The sequence below is a fragment of the Pseudopipra pipra genome, chromosome 2, assembly GCF_036250125.1.
Source record: "Pseudopipra pipra isolate bDixPip1 chromosome 2, bDixPip1.hap1, whole genome shotgun sequence".
NCBI lineage: Eukaryota > Metazoa > Chordata > Aves > Passeriformes > Pipridae > Pseudopipra > Pseudopipra pipra.
The window spans coordinates 93,079,092-93,102,267 of record NC_087550.1 but is presented as its reverse complement, the minus strand read 5'-3'; the positions used below and the strand labels follow the sequence as shown (position 1 = coordinate 93,102,267).

General features: G+C 37.0%; 1 protein-coding gene across 15 annotated transcripts in view; it reads left to right on the top strand.

Annotated features, from left to right (window-relative positions):
- MCF2L (MCF.2 cell line derived transforming sequence like) overlaps positions 1-23,176 on the top strand; it is a 150,375-nt gene that overhangs the window by 115,254 nt on the left and 11,945 nt on the right. For all 15 annotated transcript variants that reach the window (XR_010428523.1, XR_010428524.1, XM_064646477.1 and 12 more), the window contains 17 exons: positions 5,167-5,286; positions 6,084-6,200; positions 6,710-6,859; positions 7,525-7,649; positions 9,360-9,474; positions 10,436-10,555; positions 11,412-11,603; positions 11,819-12,010; positions 12,749-12,908; positions 13,054-13,124; positions 14,156-14,232; positions 15,287-15,353; positions 18,913-19,028; positions 20,026-20,095; positions 21,309-21,401; positions 21,559-21,651; positions 22,410-22,535. Coding sequence is in view for 13 of the 15 variants with exons in the window: in XM_064646477.1 (XP_064502547.1) it covers positions 5,167-5,286; positions 6,084-6,200; positions 6,710-6,859; positions 7,525-7,649; positions 9,360-9,474; positions 10,436-10,555; positions 11,412-11,603; positions 11,819-12,010; positions 12,749-12,908; positions 13,054-13,124; positions 14,156-14,232; positions 15,287-15,353; positions 18,913-19,028; positions 20,026-20,095; positions 21,309-21,401; positions 21,559-21,651; positions 22,410-22,535 (2,004 nt within the window). In the remaining 2 variants the exon portion in view is untranslated. The remainder of the gene's footprint in view (positions 1-5,166; positions 5,287-6,083; positions 6,201-6,709; positions 6,860-7,524; positions 7,650-9,359; positions 9,475-10,435; positions 10,556-11,411; positions 11,604-11,818; positions 12,011-12,748; positions 12,909-13,053; positions 13,125-14,155; positions 14,233-15,286; positions 15,354-18,912; positions 19,029-20,025; positions 20,096-21,308; positions 21,402-21,558; positions 21,652-22,409; positions 22,536-23,176) is intronic.

Here is a 23,176-nt window from a genome sequence, read left to right as displayed (position 1 = left end):
TTGGACTTGATCTTGGAGATCTTTTCCAACCTAATGGATTCTGTGATTTTTGTAATACCAGCCTAAACTTTGCAGGAGTGAGGCAGTCCCATTTTTGGGCCGTCTGGAGTCTTATCATTGGTTTGACATCCAAGGTAGGAAACTTCCTTCAGCCTCTGGTCATGTTTCTCATTTTGCTTGGATTCAAAACAAGAACTTGGCAGTGTGATGAAGCTAGAACAGTATTTGTATTAATTTTGTGGCTATCGTTATGAATGAGTCCAGTAAATGATAAATGAAAAATTTATCTTGAGATTAGTATGGTTTTGTCTTACTGCTTTGGATGTTTTGAGCCTGTTACAGGTGCAGGTACTTTTGCAGTTATCCTGGTATAGTCAACCATTTTCCCTTTTTATTACATTGTTTTCCTAATATATAAAGAGAGAGAAGTGAGTCACTTAAGCTCTGAAAACAGTATCATAACGTCACAAGCTTTAAACACAGATCTAATGCAAAACAGTTCAGTGCTTTTAAAACTAGATTTCAAACTGCTGCTTTTATGAGTTGATTTAATTCAAGGTTCTTTCCTGACAAGAAGTCTGTGTAAGAGACTTCATTCTAGCCAGGAATAAAGAGTATTTATTAGCTCCTTTATATACAAAAGTGTTTTGGAAAGAAGTGCGCTGTGGCTTATGGCATGCTAGTGAGTGCAGAAGGAAAAACACCATCACAGAGTTTTGTAATGTGGGTATATTGAAGCTGGTCATAAAATGAAAATTAGTGTTGTTCCAAGTATTTTGAGACAGAACTGCTAAAACTGAATCAAGCATTAGCTCTTTAGTGGCTCACATGGTTCTGATATTTCTGAAAATTGGGTTAACTTCAGGGTCAGTACGGGTGGTGGTACAAACAGCCTCTGTCATTAATATTCTGTGAAGAAATGTGGTAGTTAGGATTATATGCAACTACCTTGTGGTCCAGAGGAGGCCACGAAAATGATCAGAGGTCTGGAGCACCTCTTGTATTAGAACAGGCTGAGAGAACTGGGGTTGTTCAAGCTGCAGAAGAGAAGGCTCCAGGAAGACCTCATTGCAGCCTTTTGGTACTTAAAGGAGGCTTATGAAAAAGAGGGGGAGTGATTTTTTACACAGGCAGATAGTGATAGAACAAGAGGGAGTGGTTTTAAACTGAATGAGTAGAGACTTAAGTTACAAGTTAGGAAGACATTCTTTACTGTGATATTAGTGAGGTATTGGAACAGGTTGCCCAAAGAAGCTGTGGATGTTAATCTAGTAAAGAAAGACACTTTGAGGGGAAAAAAAACCAACCAGTTTTCAAGCACACAAGCCTTTCTTTAAGTCACAGTGAAGTTCATTGACCTCAGTGAAACAGTCCTTGAAGACACTGTATTTGATGGCACTACTAAACATACGTGACCATTTTTTGGTGCTTAACATTTGGCACAGCATTATTGAGGAGTCATTGTTTGCTCTATCTGCTTAGCGTACAATGACTTCAAACAAATATGCTGCTGGACTGGAACAGCAGTTTTTTTGTTTTGTTTTGTTCTCGTGTTCAGGGTGACATCCACTGGTCAATGAAGTTCACAGGCATTTAAGGAGTATCTCTTACATCATAGTATTGTCTCTTCAAGTCACCAGGACTTTAGAAAAAAAAAAAGTGTTAGTAAAAATAGCAGTATTTGGACAGTGCAGATACACCCAGAGGGTGGTTGGGCACTGGAACAGGCTCCCCAGGGAATTGGTCACAGCACCAAGCCTGACAGAGTTCAAGAAGTGTTTGAATTATGCTCTCAGGCACATGGTGTGACTCCTGGGGATGGTCCTGTGCAGGCCTAAGAGTTGGACTTGATGATCCTTGTGGGTCCCTTACAACTCAGCATATTCTGTGATTCTGTGAACCTTTGATAAACTGCAAATGCTGTTGGCACAGGTCCAACATTATTTGCTGTAGTAATCCTCCCTTTTTTTTGTTTGTTTCACAAAGATCAATTTGCAGATTTGACTCCTAGCAAGAAAAAGCAGAGGAGGTATAATTTTCTAAGACCTGAGGGTTTTTTGAAGGAAGAAAAACCCAAACCAAACTAAATAGGAGGCAGACTAGTGAAGACAAGACGCTATTGTAGACAAAGTTAGAGTAATCTAGAATTTGAGCTTCTTCAGAGAGAGGGGGAAATTTTTGACAAGCCTCAAATGGGAATTCAAGTGATACAAGACTATTGACTTCAACATCATCATTTTGGGTAGACACACAGAGATGGACAATAACTGTAATATGTATTCTCTGTTTTCTTTGTCATGCAATCAAACTCTATTTCATAAGAACTAATACAAAGTTCAGAAAAAATTACCATTACATTGTTTTTGGGTACTACTGTTTGCTTCAGTAATAGCCTAAATATTATAGAATCACAGAATAACAGCTTGGGTTGGGAGGGACCTTGAAAAACCATGTGGCCCAACCTTCCGTGGGGAAAGGGAGCCTTGGTGAGATTATCTAGTTGCAACCCTATGCAGTTGCATCTTGAAAACCTCCAATGATAGGGATTCTACCACGTCCCTGGGGAGTTTGTTCCAGTGAATGATTGTTTTCACTGTAAAAAAGAATATGCATTTCTTATATGGAGATGAAGCCTTTCCCAGTACAACTTGTATCCGTTGGCTCTTGTCCTTTCCACATGGCTTCTGGTGAAGAGGGAGTCTCTGTCCTCTTTGTAGCTGCCCTTTAAGTAGCAGCTGCAATACTGCCATGAGGTGCCCCCTGACTCATCTCTAGGGGGAAGAGTCCTGAGTCCTTCAGCCTTTCTTCACTGGGCAGATTCTCCAGCCCTTGGATCACCTTCACAGTTCTCCTTTGGACTCTCTCCAGTCTGTCTTGAATTGTGGGTACCACAACTGGACACTCCAGGTGTGGCTGGACAAGTGCTGAGTAGAGTGAGATGATCACATCTCTGTCTCTGCCAGTCACAGCCCTGTGGATGCAGCCTGGGATCCGATTTGCCGTGTCTGCCACGGTGGCACACTGCTGACTCCTGCTCAGCTTGTTGTCCACCAGCAGCCCCAGGTCCCATTCAGCATATTTCCTCTGAAATTCTCAAGTAAAAATCTAGGCTACAGTCACAATGTGTAAAAGTGAGAATGTAAAATTAGAATGAAGAAACTTATTACTCATACATGTACCTTAAATTTCCTTTTCCTGCTCGGAGTCTTTTTGTTTCATAATTTTATGCTGTTATGTGTTTCTAATGTATCTTCCCAACTTGAGGCTAGCAGGCTGGGCATTTCCCAGCATTCTGAAAGACGCTAAAGGGGTTGCAAATATTTGCTGCCATAGACAGTATGTCAGGAAGTCATGTGGTGGGGTGGATATCTCACAAGACGGCACCTTATTTTTTTTCAAAATGTGTTATCTAAAAGATATTACTTATTGGAGCTTCTTCTTCTGAGATTTTGGCATTGCCATTGAATAAACTTTACATTTTGGAAGTTAGAGGTGAAAAGTAACAGCTCGCTCGGACTCTGAATGCTGCTGTTACAGACCCAAAATAAATTAACGTCTGTCAAGTGTGTGAAATAAATAAACTATACATCTATCATTCTAAAAAGATTACTGAGGAAATTTAATTAAAAAATCTTTTTTCTGTTCTTGTAATATCTCTTAGTATGAGTGAAATAATTTTCTTAAATAAATTTGTAGTTGTCCCTTGTGTGATAATTCAGAAAAAATGGTAAAAAAGGATCATCTTTTCTTTTTCTTCTGAATACAGTGAGTAATTTTCTATAAAAAGTTTTTCTTCTGGTAACTGTGGGTTAGTTAGCCTACCAATTTCACTAGTTAGTAACTAGCTTTTGTGAACAGGGTACTTTTTTAATGAACTTTACAGTTCAAGCATGAGGAGCTACTGAGGGCACTCAGAATTACCTGGATTCTGTTCTCAGCCCTCAGACTTCTTTGGGAGTGAGCTACTATGCTTTCTAGAAAATTTGGACTTCACTGAAATGGAGACAGATTGAGAAGCTCAAGCCTTTAAGGTTACCTAATCAAACTGAAACCTTTGTTTTATACTGAATATCTGGGGAACCACAATGAATCTGTGAAATTTTCCAGAAAAGTTTTGAACTACTTTTCCCTTTAAAAGTTTATCATTTGCAATGATAAGTACCTGGAACCCTTGGAAATTTCAAAATTAGTTTTAAGCCACTCATCAACCTCCCAGATACTAACAGTTCCACTAGGCATGGAAACAGCATAGCATAACAGCTCCTTCAGTCAGTGGGGCTTTTTTTGTTGGCTTTTTTATTTTTTTTTATTTTTCCTTCAGTGACTCAGTTTGCTAGAAATGTGAAATAATTTCTAACAGTATAATGAAGAAAATTGCATACATAATCACTATAATGATAATTTCTTTAGTGAGTCTCAGTGCCTCCCTACAGTAGAAATACTGAATAGAGGAGAACACTTGCATGTTTTCAGGAATGGATAAATGCCAAATATGCACGCCTCTGCCATAGCAGAGGTTGATTTTTAGTAAATTAATGCTATTTTTTTTTTGCTTCTCCTGTGTTTTCCTTCTATCACTTGTAGAACTGGGGAAGATCCATCTGACTACTAGTGGGAAGATGATGAAAAAACACAGCTGTTATGCTTGATTTTTATTTTTGTCTGCAAAATTAAAGCTTACTTCTAAGCTACTGCCTGAGAAATTCACTCTCTGTGGCAATAAGTTGTGTAGGCAACTGGCAAGGTAGCATATGCACAAATTAGAAATATGTTGTTAGGTGTTCAGACAATAACGGAGGTTTCTCTTGGCGCCTTCTATTAAAGAGAAGATAAAGTACCCATGAAAGTACTGCTGTTAAAAAAATACTAAGCCACTGCTGTTCGTTTCATTAGCCTCCTTGGGTAGGTTGTGATCTTAGCTGAAGAGCAGTACAAGCCAGCCCTGAAAACAAATTGATTCCTAGAGAATAGGTCCCTGTTCCCGAAGACAAGTAAATGTCTTTTGAATGAAGCTCTTTGTACTAGTCATGTAACTATATGATTGGTCACCCCATTATGAGAGGCCTTTGATACAGTTGGTTCGTGGTTTATCAGGGGCTTCTCCTTGCTCAAAAATATTTTCTGGAGCTAAGACACAGAAAATAACAGACTAAACTTACTTTGCAGGCTTCTTTCCCAGGAAACCTGCAACTGGTCCTTGTTCTGCGCCCAACAGGATTTTTTCATCGAGCTCTCTCGGATATTGCTTTCAAATTCGGCAAAGATGAGTTTAAAATGAAAGTACCTGTAAGTAATCCTGTGTTTTCACTTTACTACCAGGAATCTGTAAAAGTACTTAATGTAGCTAGTAAGGACCAAAAATACCCACCAAAAAGTCTCGTTTAAAGGCAGTTCTAGCAATTTTAGCTAATTCATGATGATTTACTCTTGAAAGAATATGTGAATTTTGAGGCAGACGCATTTCCCATGGACAAATGCTATGGTTTCTGTCATTTGAGCAAACATACAATGGATGCTTGTTGTTTTATTGCCTGTAAACCCACTGATTGTTTGTTTGCAAAGCTACAGCATTTATATTTTAAAATAAACTTTGAAACTATGAGCTAATGATAAAGTTATCTGCTTATCAGATGTAAATTTCAAGGCTGAAAGATAGTCTTTAAGTACTTTTCCTCTGTCTTTCACTTAGTGTGGGGAATCAGTCCTTACATGACAAATCCATGTAGACACTATTGTTCTCTCATGGAGACCCAGGATAACAAAGAAAAATTAGGAAGAAATGAATGTTGCTCTTAGAAAATAGCCAAGTATGGTTTATCAAGATTAAAAAAACCTGGCAGTGTAATTTATGTTGTACAAACCATAAGCCTTTTTTCTAGTATGCGTGGTGCTCATGTTTCTATTCAGTTACTTACATTTACATCAACTTCAACTGAAACAACTGTTAAGTTTGTTTTTCTATACCCAAAGGAAATAGTTCCATCACTTACTTCTGTATTCAGTGGCTGAAGGATGGGGCTTAGAATCCTTAACAAGGGACTTGTCACCACTGATCACGTTCACTTTTTTCTCTCCTTCTGTAGATCATAATTCTGGGCTCAGTATCAGAACTGCAGGGTTACATTGATAAGACACAATTAACAGAAGATCTTGGTGGCACCCTGGATTACTGCCATAACAGATGGCTGTCCCGTCGCACTGTAAGTCTTAGGTTTTGTTTTAACCTTTCAGTTTAATGAACCCTTCTGTTTTATACCCTGTCATTTATAAAACAGATTCCAAGTGATGCAAGTTGACTTGCTCAGAGTGAGAAGATGTTCCCAATGGTACTTAGTCATCTTAGAGAAATAATATGAGTAATAACTTGGGAGTGGTTTTCTGAACACTTGGAGCAAAGGAACTACAGTGTATTATTGTGTTGAGGTTTATTGGTTTTGCTACAAGAAGGAAAAAGCTCAAGTTGTCAAATAACTCCAGATTATAAAAATATGAAGAAGATACACCTGTTACAAGCCTAAGAAAAATATACAATTAAGGAATTAATGGTGACGGTATCTGTTGCTTGCAAAATTATACTTTGACCATTTTTCAGTCTTCTGTTTTCATCTGTTTGGGTTTGTTTTGAGAGTTATATTTTGTGTGTATGTGTTTGTTTGTGCATATGTGTGTGATGAGCTCAAAACATCTTTAATGCTTTTTATTCCAAAAGGCTATAGAAGGTTTCGCCCAAAAGGTTAAGCAAACAGCTCAGATTCTTCAGTCCTTTGGGACTGAGCTGGCTGAAACAGAACTACCAAATGATGTGCAATCCACCAGCTCCCTTCTTGCAACACACACAGAAAAAAAGGACAAAATGAAGGTATGTAATTTTTGTAAAGATGCTGTCTTATAGTTAAACTGTGTTTTAAGTTATAGCTAGCAACATACATAGAAAATATGGGGTATGTTAATAGAAAGTAACAATGTCAACCACTGAAATCTTGTTGAACTTACTTGATTTGATGTTAAAAATCCTTTTTGCATTCAAAAATGACATTTCTTGAGGCTAAGTTTATGTATGTACAAATGCATAATGATTTGTATGTGAAACAGTAATTTCTTTGTAAGTGTGGTGTGTTTAATTTGTACTTTTGTTTGCAGCAGGAAATTTGATTGTATTTGCATGCACATGAAAATATATGGCCTTTTGAAGCACGAACAAATGTTCTTTCAAATAGGCTTAAATGAAAACTATTTGGTGGTTTCAAAACTGTACATCTAAAATTTTTTAGATATTTGTAGCCTAAGGCGACACTACAAGGCTGTCTACTGCGAAAATTCAACTCAGTTACACTGAGATCTTAAGACGGTAACCATAGAAAAAGCTGACATTTATCATTTACTGTCTGTTGTCAAACACTACTTTTAATCAAACTGTGTTTGCTCTATTGCTGTTAAAATCCTCCTTCCAGTTTGGTGCCTTATGAAATCTGCTTAAAAAAACAACACCACACAACTACAGCTTGTGGGGGTTTTGTTTTGTAGGAGGACATCAAGGTAGCAGTAGAACAGGGAGATGATATCCTCGGAAGTATTACAAAACCAGTTACTGAGAATCCTGAATACAAACTGAATCAAGATCAGCTAGACAATCAAACAACGGTAGAAAGGTGAGAGGTGTGAAATACTGAACATGCTGCTTTTCTGGGATTTTTTGACCCCTCCCCAGCTCTTTTGCTTAGTTCCATATGCATGCTTTGCAAATAAGCAAATGTTGCAATGTGAACATTATAAAATGTTTCAGAAACAACTTATCTTTTGTCAGATCTGTCCTGAGCAAAGTAATCCACTACTAGGTCACCTGGCTATAAGGAAATGGGGTTGGAGTTCTGGTACCAACAAAACAACACTGTTATTTTTCTCTTTTGTCATATTTGGACTATATAGTTGAACAGCTGTGCCTTATTTTAAATAACATCAATGCTTTGTTTAGAGACTAAAGGAAATTTTGCTGCTGTAGGGAAGACAGGAGGGGAGGATGGAAGTAATATATCCATTCTTTTCAGTAGATTTGTCCATTTTCATCAGGTCCTTTTGAAGTGGGAGGGTTTGGGGTTTTTATTCCTTGAAACCTGATATTTATCAACGTTGTTAGTAGCCTTTAAAGGGCTACTAGGGAGTACACCACCTTTGAGGAATCTATGCACAGTTTCCTATATGCTTCCTTTGGTCAGTAATAGACGTTGTTTTCCTTTGCTTCCCGCCTGTCACACACCCCCCGACACACACCTTAAATTACTGCCAGGTTTTTAGACATTATATCACCATAGGACAGATGTAAATTTTCAGAAAGCTATGAAAGCATAGCTCATTTCCCTCAGGCAGTATTCTGCATTCTTTTTTTATCTGTCATTCTGTGTTTCTATTACACTCAGGCTGACTTTTCTTTCCAAATAACTGTCCATTACAATCCACAAAGCTTGGCAGAATTCAGTTTTTTTGGTCGCTGTTGCTATCAGCTATCCAAGGACAATGGGGGCGGGGGTTGCTAATTTATCCGTAACATTCCTATTCAATACAATATCTGATGGAAGCGGGAACAAACTCTGCGTGTGTCCCTGCCTTTTTTCTAATCAGTTTTAACTTTTAAATTCAGAGTTTGTTTGTGTGCTACTGAAGACAAAAGCTCATTAAAATTCTGATGTGTAGCCTTCCCTGGATGTAGGCTAAGTACAGCAAAGTTCACTGTAAAAAGTCCATAGGTTATCATACTGTCAAATGCAATATTAGAAGTTAAGTTAAAAAGTAAAAGTATGTAGAAATATAACTGAAGAAGGCTTTTTTCATTGTGGTACTGCTGTACACTTGCCTATGATATTTAAGTAGTAACTCTGCTTGGAAGAGAAGGAGCAATGGCCTTCAGGTTTATTGTGAGCTTTGCTTCAAGGAATGAAATGTAAGGGCAGCTGGCTGGTCACAGCAGTACAAATTTTTACTTTAATTTTTCCTTACAGCCTAAGGCTTGGGTTCCTCTGGGTCCTAGCCCACACATTTGCATGTTTTATTTATGTGTGTTAGACCCAACTCCCTTTGTCCCCAGGCCAGAGCTGAGGTGCTTCAAATCACACTTGCCCATTTTTCACAACTTAATGTTTGTGTTGGGTTTCCATTTTACATCAGTTGTTATTCTAGGAAACGATTCTGTGCAATACTAAAATGTTTCCTGTATCCAGTTTATTTGATCTGGAAAATATTGCTTTGGGGAGACTGTTTGTTTACTGTGGAAGATTGCATTGTCCCTTGAAGGTTTTACCCATCATTCTTACAGTGGGGTTTTTTTTGTGTTTTGTTTTGATTTTTGTCTTTTTTTTTTTTTTAAGACTATTGGCTCAATTACATGAAACGGAAACTGCCTTTGATGAGTTTTGGATTAAGCATCAGCAAAAACTTGAGCAGTGTCTGCGCCTTCGGAATTTTGAACAGAATTTCAGAGAGGTGAGAACTTCTTGGTGGCAGTCAATATTTGATAATATAGAAATGATTCAGAAGAAAATACTTCTTCTTGTTGTTTTTGCAGTTCTTGTGTGTGTTTGAAAGCTTTCTCCAACCTTTTTCTTGTACTTGTCCTTACTTGACATACTGCTATCTTTACTACTTTGAATTCTTGCCTATAGAGACATAACAGCTTTCCTTCTGCAGTCTTTTTTCCATGCACCCAGCAGGGTATAAGAGTTCAAAAACCCCTTTGAAACCTGTTCTGTACCACAGAAGTATGAAATGCTGCTGCAATGCTTTCATCTTGCCAATAGGCCCTTTTGTGGAACCAAGACTCAACTAAACCTTCTGGCTGAAATTTTATAAAAACTGTCTCCAACACTGTGGGTGGGAATTTGCAACCACACTGTTAGAAGCTGGGTGGAGGCTGGAGACTGAACTACAGTTTTTACAGCCAGTTTCTGATCTCACGTTGTTTAATTCGCATGCTTGATGGCATCTACAGTCCCTTTATGCTGGTGTAGCTGATCTCAGAGCACAGCCACTGTGGCTTCATGAGAGCAACACTCAGAAACCCTGTTGCAAGTGTGTGTCTATCTCTCAACCAATTGCTAGGGTGGGGACCTCTGCCTCGTGTTTTGTTGGGGACGTTAATTTTTGCTTTGTATTATTGTCATCTGGTAAAAGCAAGATCATAAATGTTTCCTGAGTTCCATTAGTTTTCCTGCATTATTTTTCAGTACCAGGAAACAGGATTACTTCAATGCCTTTTCTTTGTATTTGTTTTCATTTAGAATTGGGGGTAAAGGTAGGCTGACAAAAAAAGTGATTTGTCTCTGTGCCCCAGTAACTGCATAATTTGAGTCACCTGACTGCAAATAGTTGCTATCAGCTATTTAACTGATGGGTCTCCGGAGAGATGCAACCCTTTTCATTCATACATACCTGTGTCTCATTTCAGGTCAAAGCAGCTTTGGATATTGTGTCTGAGAGACTATCTGCTTTCACAGATGTAGGAAACAGCAGATCACATGTGGAGCATATTTTGAAAGATCTTGCCAACTTTGAAGAAAAATCATGTGTAAGAACTCTGCAAGTCTCCCTAATTTCTACTATGACAAAGCATGTGCAGAAGGGAATGGTATTTGGTTGTTGAGTATGTCTTATGAGCAGAGCTTAAGCTGACAACAGGGCAGAATCAGTGTCTCAAGTAACATGCAGAAGGAATTTGGAGTAATGTCTTTAGCCATTAGAGCTGAGACTACATCTGAGACTAATTCTAGGGCATCCCTCAATGAAGAGCAGAGTAACCAGTTGCAAAGTGTGATTGCTTCACTGAAGAATTGTAGAAATTGTCTACATAGCCAAGTTTTGCTCTTAGTGATCAAGGGGCCACTTCGACTCCTATTAAAGCCACTTGTTTCATTAAATCTTAGAAATTAGAAAGCTGTGTATTGAATGTACAGTATGTTAAAAGAGGGCCAACAGAAACATGCACTCTGAACAATGTAGAAAGGGAGCCTTTTTCTGATCTGTGCTTCACAGTGAAATATACTGCTCTCTAGGTGAGGTCGTTGTTCTTAAGGCTGAGATAGATATTTTTTAATTTGTGTTCAGATTGCTGCTGTACCCCAGATTGCATACATATACTCACAGGATGCTGCTGAATAAGGCAGAGGAAGACAATAGTGTTTACTTCACAGGGAGGAATATGATTAAACTTATTAATGTTTCTGAAGTACTCTGGTACAGAAAGGAAGAAGGCATAAAAGTTCTTGGGCATCTGGAAAAACAGGAAATCACTTTAATTTCTTAATCAAGGCACCTGTTAACTTTATCAGCATGAGTATTTTACTGCATAAAAATAATATTGAAATTTTTTTTCACTGATCTTGATACAAGGAAAGATTTACCTAAATCAGTGCTTGCTTTCTTAGGAAACTGTAGCAAAAGCCAGACTGCTAGCCTCAGAGGGTGATGCTTTTATTCAAAGCAATCATTATGCTGTGGACTCCATTATTCCAAAATGCACTGAACTTCATCATCTCTGTGATGCCTTCACTACTGAGACAGAACGGAGGAGAAATCATCTTAGCAAATCTCTGGAACTGCATGACTTACTAGAGAAGGTAAATTTTGAATGGAACAGTTGAATCTCATTTTGTTTGCTAAAACCTCAGTCAACCAGTTTTCATAATGGTAGGTAGTATTATCTTCATGTGCTGGAAATTTCATCCTTAAGTAGCTGAATACACTATAAGTAGAGGTGTGAGGTGTTTTCGGCCTCTTAGTGTTTGATGCTGACACTGGTGCATTCTGAGCCTGTTCTCTTCTCTGTTTCTAGTCTATGAAGTGGTGTGATGAAGGAATTTATCTGCTGGCTTCACAGCCAGTAGACAAGTGTCAGTCTCAGGATGGTGCAGAATCAGCATTACAGGAGATCGAGAAATTCCTGGATACTGGTGCTGGCAATAAAATCAAGGAGTTGAATAAAATTTACAGAGAGTATGCACACATCCTCAGTGAGGACCTAAAGGTACCAGAAGACGTTTATGTGTATCTGTGTGTCCATTTGTTTATTTTAGAATTGCTCTCTTGTACTGCCATTGAAAAAGCTAAATAATCAGTACTAGGAGTTATACCTGGGAATTGTAAAGCCTACACATTTCCTTACCTATGTCTTGTCATATCTTTGGATGAGCATTAAGGATTTCAAAGTCTTTTAATAACTGCTTTAGTTTTTTTCAGACAGTAGGATTGCTTTTAAAGAAAAAATTCCCCTGAGCATTTGAAGTATTTTTTTTTTTATGTAGCAAAACCATGATACTTTCTGTCCTTGATATTTGCACACTTCTGCTTTGTAACTGCTTTTGGTTTTTTGGTGTTTTTTTTAAGAACTTGAGAACGTATCCCTTTTCCTCTTGGTTGATCTCTTCATGTAACAGAACCTTTAGACACTGTCAAAAAAACTTTTCCTTTCTTTAAATTGAAAACCTGAATCCCAGATTTCTCTATAATAAGCACACAAAATACTTTATGAAGTGATGTTCCAATTTTTAAATGTACTAAATGAGAGTAAATTATGCCTTGTTAGGAGAGAAGAATTAGGGTAGTATTTCCATACATGGTATAAAAGTAATTGCAATTTCAAATCAATATTAGCTAAATGTCAATATAACTTGTTGATAGGTCTCTGACAGGAATTTAAAAATTTTAATAAATTATTTAAATTATTATTATTTTAAGTTATTTTTTATTTCTATGGCAATGGTAGGATCATGTGCAAAAGGTTTTCCAGAAGCAAGAAAGTATGGAAGAAATGTTTCAAAAGAGACAAATAAGTCTTAAGAAACTGGCAGCTAAGCAGACACGTCCTGTTCAGCCTGTTGCACCAAGACCAGAAGCATTTGTAAAATCTCCTTGTACCTCTCCAGGTAAGGAACTGTATTAGCCTTTAATTTTTTTGTGCTATGCTGAGAAACTTAAAGAAACTTTCAGCCATAATTTGTGGTTGCACAAACATCTGTGTCAGATCTGATCAAGTTTTAATTGCTGTTTGATTCTGGTTTACCTGCTTAGGTCTTCAAAGAGAATATGTACCCAACTCAGAAAGCAGTGCACTTCGGAGGGTAAACTACAGAAGAGGAAAGGTAATTTTTTTTTCCCTTGTTTTTTTCATGTATGTACTGCTTGAGAAATTCCATAATACAATGGAATATTCAGGAACTCTCAAGAAGAATGAGGCAATTCCACTGGAAAAGGGATGGTGTTGTCCCTATAGAAGTAACTCTGGTGAAACAGTCACATGGTTTAAACAGAGGCTGCTTTGTTGATGGGCTGAGCATGAGGGAAGGTAAAGTAAATAGTTGCCAGTATTAGGAAAAATGTTAAGGGCAGCAAAATATAAAATCTATGAACAGGAAACGTTTATTATTTGCCTGTAGTAATTGGCTACTTTTAACACTGGAGAGAGTGAAGAGGTAGTTCTTGTTGGCTCCAAGACAGCTTCACCTGAACTAATGGGTTGCCATTCCCAAGTGGGGATGGTCTTCCGGCCCTACCTCCAGCAAGGAAAGTAACCTGATGGCAGAAACAGAAACAAATAGTTTCTCACTGGGTTAGAGAGTTGAATCAACTCAGCAAAAGGCAATGCAAGGAGAAAAGCAGGACCACATGACCAGGACGGACAACATTTGGAGAACAGGGTTAGTTCAAGGTAGGGTTGAAAGCAGAGCCTCTTTCTTTTTTTCAGCAAGCCACAGTTAAGTTTAGCCATTACAGTAGGAGTTTTAAGAGTGAATCTCTGTGTCAAGAACTAGAAAGTTAGCACAGTACCTTATTTTTAGCTTGGAAAACAGACTAAGGGCAGTGTTGCCTCCTCAGTTATGCTGATGCTTTGATGTTGTCTTCCTGGAAAAGGGACTTTGAACCACCATCTTTTCGAAACTGGCCTCTCGTGGAGAACTTCTTGTGTCCAAATGTTGTGTGCTTCAAGATCTTCAGGATGACTTGGATTTTTTTGCAGTGTTCTTGCAAATTGCCCTAATTTTTAATGGAGTACAGCCTTTCCAGTGAAAAGGCATACTAGTAGAGCTGAGCACAAAGCTCTGTATTTTAAAGCCTGTTCCCCCCATATGTGATGCCATGATTATTTTTTTTCATTGTTTGTTTCTTTCTTTAGAGTGAAATGACTGACCTGCATCAAAGCAGAGGAGGATCTACAATGGATGATGAAGAAAACCTAGCTGTGTTACGACAGTAAGTATATTTTGATAAGCAAAAAAGCGTGCTTTTTTTCTGATTTGGTTTCAGCAAAGCCTGAGTTTGGCTAAGGATTTGATAAGACATTTCTCTGGAAGTGTCTTTGATAAGATGCTTCTCTGAAATAAGCCTCAGCGCTTTTTGAAATGCATTGACTCTGCTCTGTACACAAAGGAAGATATTTCAATCTATCTGCAGCATTATTTATAGTTTGTGTAGTACTAGACTCTACCTCTGCTGCAGAGAGGTGATGCTATGGCAGGATAACGACATATTTTCATTTCAGAGATGACATAGTTTTGAGTAATAAACCTCCTGTAAATCTGTTGGAGGTTTTGGTCTCTGTGCCTCAAGACTGTCTTTTTGTTGGACTCTTTTTAGTCCCTGTTTTGATAAATGTTACCAAAAATCATTTATATAAAAACTGAACAGCATCGCTTTTATGAAAGAAATAACTTGGTAGCTGCAATGCATATAGCAGATCTTGCATTTTCACCTGTAAACTGGCTACTTATGTGATCTTTTCAGTGTTACAACCTTGTGTTACAACATACAGAATCATAAAGGAATGGGGCTGGGGGAATGTATGTTGCTTGACTGTTAGGGAAATTAAAGCAGTGTTGAGATATTTGAACTGTGCCCTAAATGCCTCTAATTTAAAATCACCAGTGTAGTTTTAAGTCTGTGTTTGATAATCCTATGCAGCTTCTGTGATACTTATGAACACAGCGTAACCAGAGTTTGTATGTACAGTGATAAAAGGCTTCACAGCTTCAATTTAGTTACTACAGCACTTTAACTATTAGATTTGACTTTTTGTCTGTTTAAACACATTTTCAAAAAATTTAAAATGTTTTAAAAATCATATCTCTCAATAAGGATATATCAACTGCTGACAGAAATATCCATGAAACATCACATTTTCATGGAAATCACCTGGAAATGTTCTTTTATTGTCTAAAGTAAAGTAGAAACACAGACAAAGTTAATGTTGCCTCATTACTTTGCATGAGTGAATAGGCCCACCTTAATTGTCATTCTTTGTCCATAGGCATGTAATTAATGAACTTATTGAGACTGAACGAGCATATGTGGAAGAACTTCTCTGTGTTCTTGAGGTAAAGATTAAATTTCACTGTGGCTGCTAGTGAATCTACTTGTCTTTTCCATTTCGTGAATGCTCTTATGTTTTCCTTACCACTGTAAAGCCTCTGTTTGTCCTGTCAAGCAGTATGATCATTGTATCTCTCCTTTCTCATCATATTTTCACAGAGGCAGCAATGCGCAATTTTTTTCTAGAAATATTCATACAACTAGATTTTTTTCTATCAGAAAACACAAATTGAGCAGAAAATAAGATATGACTTAGTGTTTAGGTGGGACTTAGTGAGATCTGTAATGGTCATTGATTCCTGCAAAAATTCTTTCCAGAATCTTGGGTCAGCCAGGAAGGTCATGTGTCACACAAGAATGTAAATCTACATCGAGAGAATCTTGTGTCAGAGGAGAAAATTTGTTTCTTGCATCCCTCTTTGCATGTCTTTGTCGTCTTCCATGTCTTGGGTGCAACTGTGGGAACAGAATGCCTTTTAGTTTTAGTAATATCCTCGTTTGAAATCATCAAGGAAGCAAAGGTGCTCCTTTTGCTCCACACTTAAGGAGGCACAGTTGCAGTATTGCAGAGTTGCTTGCACAATTGCACTGCACTATTCTGTTGTTCCTCAAGTTTAAGTCTTCAGATATGAATGTGTAGTATTTTCTTGTAATCCAATTTGACTGTAGGGGATGATAAAGTTGTAGATAACTAGGGTTGAACTATTTTAATCAGGATGAATTGGAATTGAGCCAAGTGAGTACTCTTAGTGTCCATACCAATGTTAAGCTCCTAGATAGGAGCTGTCTTAAGTTATTGGCCAGGATTGATAATTTCTGAGTACATACCTTCAAGTGAGGGTACTGTATGAGAGTTTTGGACTCTTGTCCTGGTTTTACTAGTTTGTGCCTGGCTTCCTATAGCTTTATGTCCTGTGCCCAGTCCAAGTGCTAGAAGTGTTGATTACACTAGGATGGTTTGACACGTGGTAATAAGGCAAGATGGGTCTGGAGTGGACCTGAATAATAGTTTTATTCTCTGCTTTTGTATGCAATGCCATCTGTACAGTTCTAGTCCATAAAATCAAGAACTTGAATAATTGGAGGATTTTTGGTCCTTACTGCTGCTCCTGGAGGGTTTTTGCAGAATCTTTCTATGCCCATAGTATTACTCTTGTTTTCCATAGAGTATAGTGCAACCCTTGTCTTGCTAGGCCAAGCTGTCTTGGTTTTCTGCCAGAGTGATAGACTCTTCAGTTCTCTGACCATGCCAGGCACACTTCTCTGTGACTCCTTGCTGTTTGGGATTCCTCTCTCTTGAACTTGGGTTATTGGGGCTGCCAGAAGTAATTCTGGATCAATACATGCTGAGGTATGGTTCAATGGCAGTCTTCCATTACTTAATAACAAGTAATTCTTGTTATTAATCCATAGTTCTGGCTGTTCACCCAGTTTCTTTGTTTCTCCTATTCTAATAGTCTTTCCATTTTTCATGTAAAATAACCTGATACTCCTTTGTAGGGACAGTGTCTCTTCTTATGTCATGTTTATTTGCCATACATCATCTGTCTGCCAAGGATTCTGACAGAAAAAAAAGCAAGGTAGTTCCCCAGATTGATTATTGGGAAACTGCTATCACTACTTTTATGCAAGTTTGGTCATTTTTGTTTTATTAATAAGCACAATCATCCCACTTTAGTCTGTGAAATTCAGTAATTTTTACTGGGAAAAAATACTGGACTAGTCTGGTTTTAGATATTGAATTCTGCACCTTTTTTTCGTTTACTTTGATACTTTTAGAACAGCTTTCAAATACATTTCCTTACCTGTGTCTTGTCATATCTTTGGATGAGCATTAAGGATTTTAGAGTCTTTTAATAAGAAAGACTAAGCAAAACCTTTTATATTCTTTAAGTAAGATTAAATAATCTCTGTGGCTGCATAAAGTAGCTTGCTCTCTCCTTAAAACACAACTACTGCATAAGTAGTAAAACATGAAGGTTTCATATTAAATTTTAAAAATAAGTACTACATCAGCCTCAGATGGAAAAAAATTGACAAAAGTTTTTTGTCAATGTGTGGATTTCATGCTTTTGTTCTTTCAAAATTCCAAAGTAATCAGCTCTGTCAGACTTCTTTTCAACTCAATTAAATTAGGTATCCCATCTTTATGCCAACATTGACTATGCTGCTATGTTCAGCATCATCTTTACTTCAAGTGGAAAAGAATCATTCTCCTTATGTATCTCTTCATATGAACTGCATGGTCACTGCAGTTGTTCCTTCCCTGTTACAAATGTTTAGCTTCTTCATTTTATATGGATTATTTTTATAATTTTTAAGGCTGTACCATTTTTATTAATTTATTTATTCTACCCTCTCTCTTTCAGATTCTGCATTTTTCTGTTTGGGGTAGAGATATTGGGGGGGACTGATAGTTAACTGTCTATTAGCTCCAGCATCTTCGCCTAGACCACTGGTTTTTTTCCTTTTTTTTAATGTGGTGATTGAGGAAAAAATATCAAGATTTTTAAAGGGATGATTCTGGTTTTTTTAAAAAAATTAGTCACTGTCCTATTCAAATGCTTGAATTCTTCAGGTTAGCTGACTTTACTAGCTAGTTCTACTTTTTGTACTTTGGACCACACTTTGAAATTGAAATTCCTAATTGTAGGTGCACTTTTGCTTATCCTTTCTTTTAGTTTGTCAGTTTGTTATAATTTGGTGTAGTTTATTATAAACAATGTGACTAATGTAATGATCACCGTGTGTTTAAAAAAATTAAAAAAAAACAAACAAAAACCAAACCACAAGAGTATGTTTCTAAATGTACTTACATTAAGAAAGCTGCTTTTAATGCAAGTACTGGAGCATTCTTGCACTTTTCTGGTTGATTGGTTGGGGATGTTTTGGTGGGGGCTGGGGGTGGGTGGGAGTCTTTAGGGTTTTTTTGGTGTTTTGAGAGAACACCAATTAGTGACCTCGGGACCAGAGGAGAGCACAGTCTTGGGCTAAAGCCACCTTTGTACTCTTGTCCTTATCTGTGCCAGATAAACAGGTGTGTGCTTACATGACAAATGGAAGATGTTAGAATCTAAAGTTATGACTTTTGGTACCAAAGCTAATGGAAGTGCTTTGAAGGTAGAATTTGTAGCTCAATGATTTCTGTTACCTGCAGAGATAACCACAGTCAGCTTGTTCCTTCATACAAACAGCTGAGACAGGCATGAAGGTTTGTGTGTGTACTGGAATTGTGGCTTTAAACTCAGATGTGTAAAGCCTTAACAGGAAGAGTATGAACTATAGTTTGTAAGCAGTATGGGAATACAGAGCCTTTCCTTGGTGAAAATGATTGCGAAAGTTTTCATCCTTGCTTAACTAGAATCGCAGGAATTATTAAAGTGTCTTTCTAAAAACTGTGTGTGTATCTGACTGGGCTGATGGAAAAACAGATTTTGTATGTTTCTTTCATGATTAATACTGAGCTCTTTCTTCGCTATCAGGCTGAAGGCAGACTGCCATGTCAGAGAGGGGAGTACTGCAAGTAAAGGGAGAAAATCATCGTACCTCTCTCCTGTGTTGCAGGGTTATGCTGCAGAGATGGACAACCCCTTAATGGCTCATCTCATTTCACCAGAACTCCAAAATAAGAAGGATATCTTGTTTGGGAATATGGAAGAAATTTATCACTTTCACAACAGGTGGGAATTTGCATTCAGATCTAAAAATAGCTTTTGCATGGGATTCTTTACTTTTTAATTTTTTTACATTGCTAAAAGAGCCTTACTGAGTTCTACTTGTCTGTCTGCTCATCAACATTTGTATTACATAGAAGAGGTAAAGCAAAATATCTATAAAAGATGAGTGAAGCTGTGTGAAACTGCATATTTGCAGTACAGAGGTAAAATTTTGCATTGTGGTCCTCTTCCTGAAGCAAGTTATTTGGATCTACAAGCTAATTAAAGTAAGGTTTCTTTAGGTTTCTTTTATTTTTTTGTGATATTTGCTGTGAAAAGTAAATTACTATTCTAGACCACAGATTCTCAACTCTTAAGGGGTTGTCCCAACTCTTACATCTGGTTAAGGCTGATTAATTTTATATATCTATAGATGTATAAAATTAATATATATTTTTATACATTAAAAATATATATGGAGTGACCTCTGAAGTTTGAGTCCTTGCTGCTAGAGAGGTATTTCTTCACAGGATAATATTTAAATTGATAGTAAAGATAAATTGATTTTCAAGAGAAGTTAAGCATATTAAATAGTTGTTTCTTTTTCAGGCAAAACTAGAATGGAAGGTTTAGCCACTGATTTTTTTTTTTGGGGGGGGGGTTTCCTAGATTTGGGAACATGGGGTTTGGTTGGTTTGTGGTATTTGGAAGGAAAACCCAAACACTTTGAACTGTATAAATCCTACTGCTGAATACATAAGGCAGGGAAACAAAATCCTCCTTCCCTCCCCAATCTGATATTTTATTTCAGTTGTAGCAATAGTAAACTAAAAGAAATTGGTCAGAATGTTTGGTTTAATTTGCTATGCCTTTTAAAGTACATAATCTAGAAGAATTTTGTTCAGTTTTGTAGTACAGAATTACAACTGTTTCCAAAAGTTTAGAAAACAGACTGCAAGAGTGTGAACATTTATGATAACTTTTTTTAACGTGTGCTCTAAGAAAATCTTCTTCCTCATAGAATATTCTTGAGAGAATTAGAAAACTATGTAGAATACCCAGAACTAGTAGGACGGTGCTTTCTGGATCAGGTACGTGTGTCATCTTTTGCTGGCACTTCGTTCATAAGCCTCTCTAGGACTGTAACGTATGAGTGTGATTTTCATGTAGTAATTACCACCACATCCCTTTTGTTTGTCCTCAGCATGTAATAGGTTGAGAATGTAGATGTTAACTGAGAGGTGGGGATACTTTCCCCTGTGCAGGGTAATTAATTTTGTTAGAAAAAGCTACTATCTCCTTAAAAGAAAACCGCTTTTTTAAGGTGGCAGTTAGGAAAGCATGAAGAGGAGTCATGCACTGCATTGTTTCACATCACTATAAATGGTTTGTTTACCTGGTTAGATTTCTTTATTGGATTTTTATTATTGTTCTTTCCTGTTTTCTTTAAAGAGTACATCTCAACAGAGTATGTCCAAATTATAGAAAAATATAAAAATATAGAAAATTATGACAAAATTAAACTTTTTTAATCTGGGATTTATTAAAACATGAGTCTCACCTAAAATATACTACAGGCTAAATATAAATGTGTTTATGGAAATCAATCTCCTGTTTTTGCTATCTATTGATGCTCTAAAGCCCCTGAGTGGAGCCATCCCTCCCCCTTCTATTTACTGACATCCATGGAGATGCAGTTTCCTAACACAGAGGGACAGAGGTACTTCTGTATCTGCTGATTTCCTACCTGGTCTTTCATTTACAGCTAAGGTTGCTATGGCATTTTCAACAGTATTTATTTCCTTTTCCATTCAACAAGTGTTGAAGTTATGCTATTTAGGTGCCAAAATGATAAGGGGAAACAAACTGCTTGATCTACCTTAGGATGACTCCCAGTGCAAAACACATTCCTGAAATGAAAATGAAGAAAAAGGACAAAGTCTTTTTAAAAAGTTGCACAGAGGGACTTATGGTTGGGCATTCGTAAAAATATTTTTCATATTGTAATAGAAATGTATTTGTAAAAACAATATTTACTTCTTTGTAAGATGTTTAACATTCAACTGAAGCAAAAAAATAATGGGAACATTTTATTCTGTTGTTCCAAGTACCAAAATAGGAACCATTACAAAATTGGTGATTTTGCAATTCCTTGAGGCATCTCAAGCAAAAAACAATGATTCAATTTTTGTTGGTGGTGGTTTTTTTCATAACATTAGTGATTATGAAAAAAAAAATCTTATGAACTTTGTCTGTTAAAGTCACAAGAATTTATTAACTTTTTTCTTGTGTCCCCATTTCCAGATGGAAGACTTCCAGATTTATGAAAAATACTGTCAAAATAAACCTCGATCAGAAAGTTTGTGGAGGCAGTTTTCAGATTCTGTATTCTTTCAGGTATGCTTGCTTGAATCCCTAAAATAACAGTGGGTTTGGTTTTGTTGGGGTCTGGGTTTTTTTGGGTTTTTGTTTGGTTTATTTTTACTTAATCATCTCAAGAACAAATAACACAATTATTGATTAGTGTCCTGATGAAATTCAACACTGATTACAGGAATGTCAAAGGAAACTTGATCACAAACTCAGTTTGGACTCATACTTACTGAAACCCGTTCAAAGAATAACCAAATATCAACTCTTGCTAAAGGTATGTGTTACTGAACTATAATGCTAAGTGTGTTTTGTGCATTTGTATTTTTAAATGCTGCTTCTCTCAGCCTGCTGGAGAGAAACCTAAAACTTAGTGAGTGGATATATAAATGGAAACAGATAAATCCCAGTCCATCAGCTTTCAACACGGTTATTTTTTCTTTTGGTCAAAAAACTGCTAGTAAGCAGATGTTACACAGAGACACCTCGTGTAACTACTTTTGCCCATAGATTTCTGCTGAAGAGAAGAATGAAAAGTTGATGAGGGGAATCAGAAGGACCAAGAAACCTTTGCAACAAAGAAAAGAAAAGAATATCTGAAGTACTTGTTACTATTTAGTCATAATCACCCCAGTATTTGGGAGGAACTTACTTTGCTGGGTTCTAGGAAACACACTTGACAGACAGCACTTATGAAGGATGCTGTTGTCATTCACATTAACATGCTATACTGAGCAAAATGAGAGCAATATAATAAATTTATTCAAATTAATGTATAATGTTTTGCCATGTTTGAAGTAAGAACTATTTCTCACACAGACACATATTTCGATGGTTGTATCTAACAGTAGCTTAAAACATTTGCCTCAGGCCACATTTATTCTTGAGTTAAAACTGAGCTGTTAGCAGCTTTTAAAGAATTAATTACATTTAAGCTTGTGTAAAGAGAGGAGTTCCCAAATAGAGTTAAAATTTGCACATTTCTAGTTGTTGCTGTTTCCAAAGCTAAGTGTGTTGGCATTCCCTTCCGCTCAGGAAATGCTGAAGTATAGTAAGAACTGTGAAGGTGCTGAAGATCTTCAGGAAGCACTAACTTCTATACTGGGCATTCTTAAAGCAGTTAATGATTCTATGCACCAGATAGCCATTACAGGTTACGATGTGAGTAGCAGTATTTTTACTTACTTTTTAATTTCTTTTCATTTCTTTCTTACATGTATGTAAAGCATACCCTATACTGTGTACTAATAAATAATGAGAAGAATATTTTACAAAAGGTGCCTGTAAACTGAATTGTGTAATGAAAATAATGGAAAGTGGATCTCTCTGTACTCTTCTGAAGTTTTCTTGCTATGAATAATATTTTGCTGTATCTACCCAAGTTTTTTCTTTGATTTGCTTGACACTGAGTTAGAAACTGAAAACTGTCTTGAAGAGTCTGGTTTAGGCTACTGCCAAATGGGAGTCACTACTAAGTTTTTATATCTATGTGTAAAAATACACCCAAAACTTCCAATTACAAAAGATAACAAAAGGCAAAAGACTACATAAGCATCTTTGGAGCAGAGTTTGGGCAAAAAACCGAAACAACCAAATATGTGTGTTGTGCTTTCCCCCTCTCTATGTGTAGTTCTCTGTATCTCTGCTACCGATACTCTTGACTGTAAAATTCTGCCTGAACAGCATTGGCCAGTGAAAATTACTTGTAAAAATCCAACTCTAACTTCATTACATTTCCAAATCCAACATACACACTGATGTGAGAGATTACTTGGAATGACAGACTTGTAAAGACCTGTTCA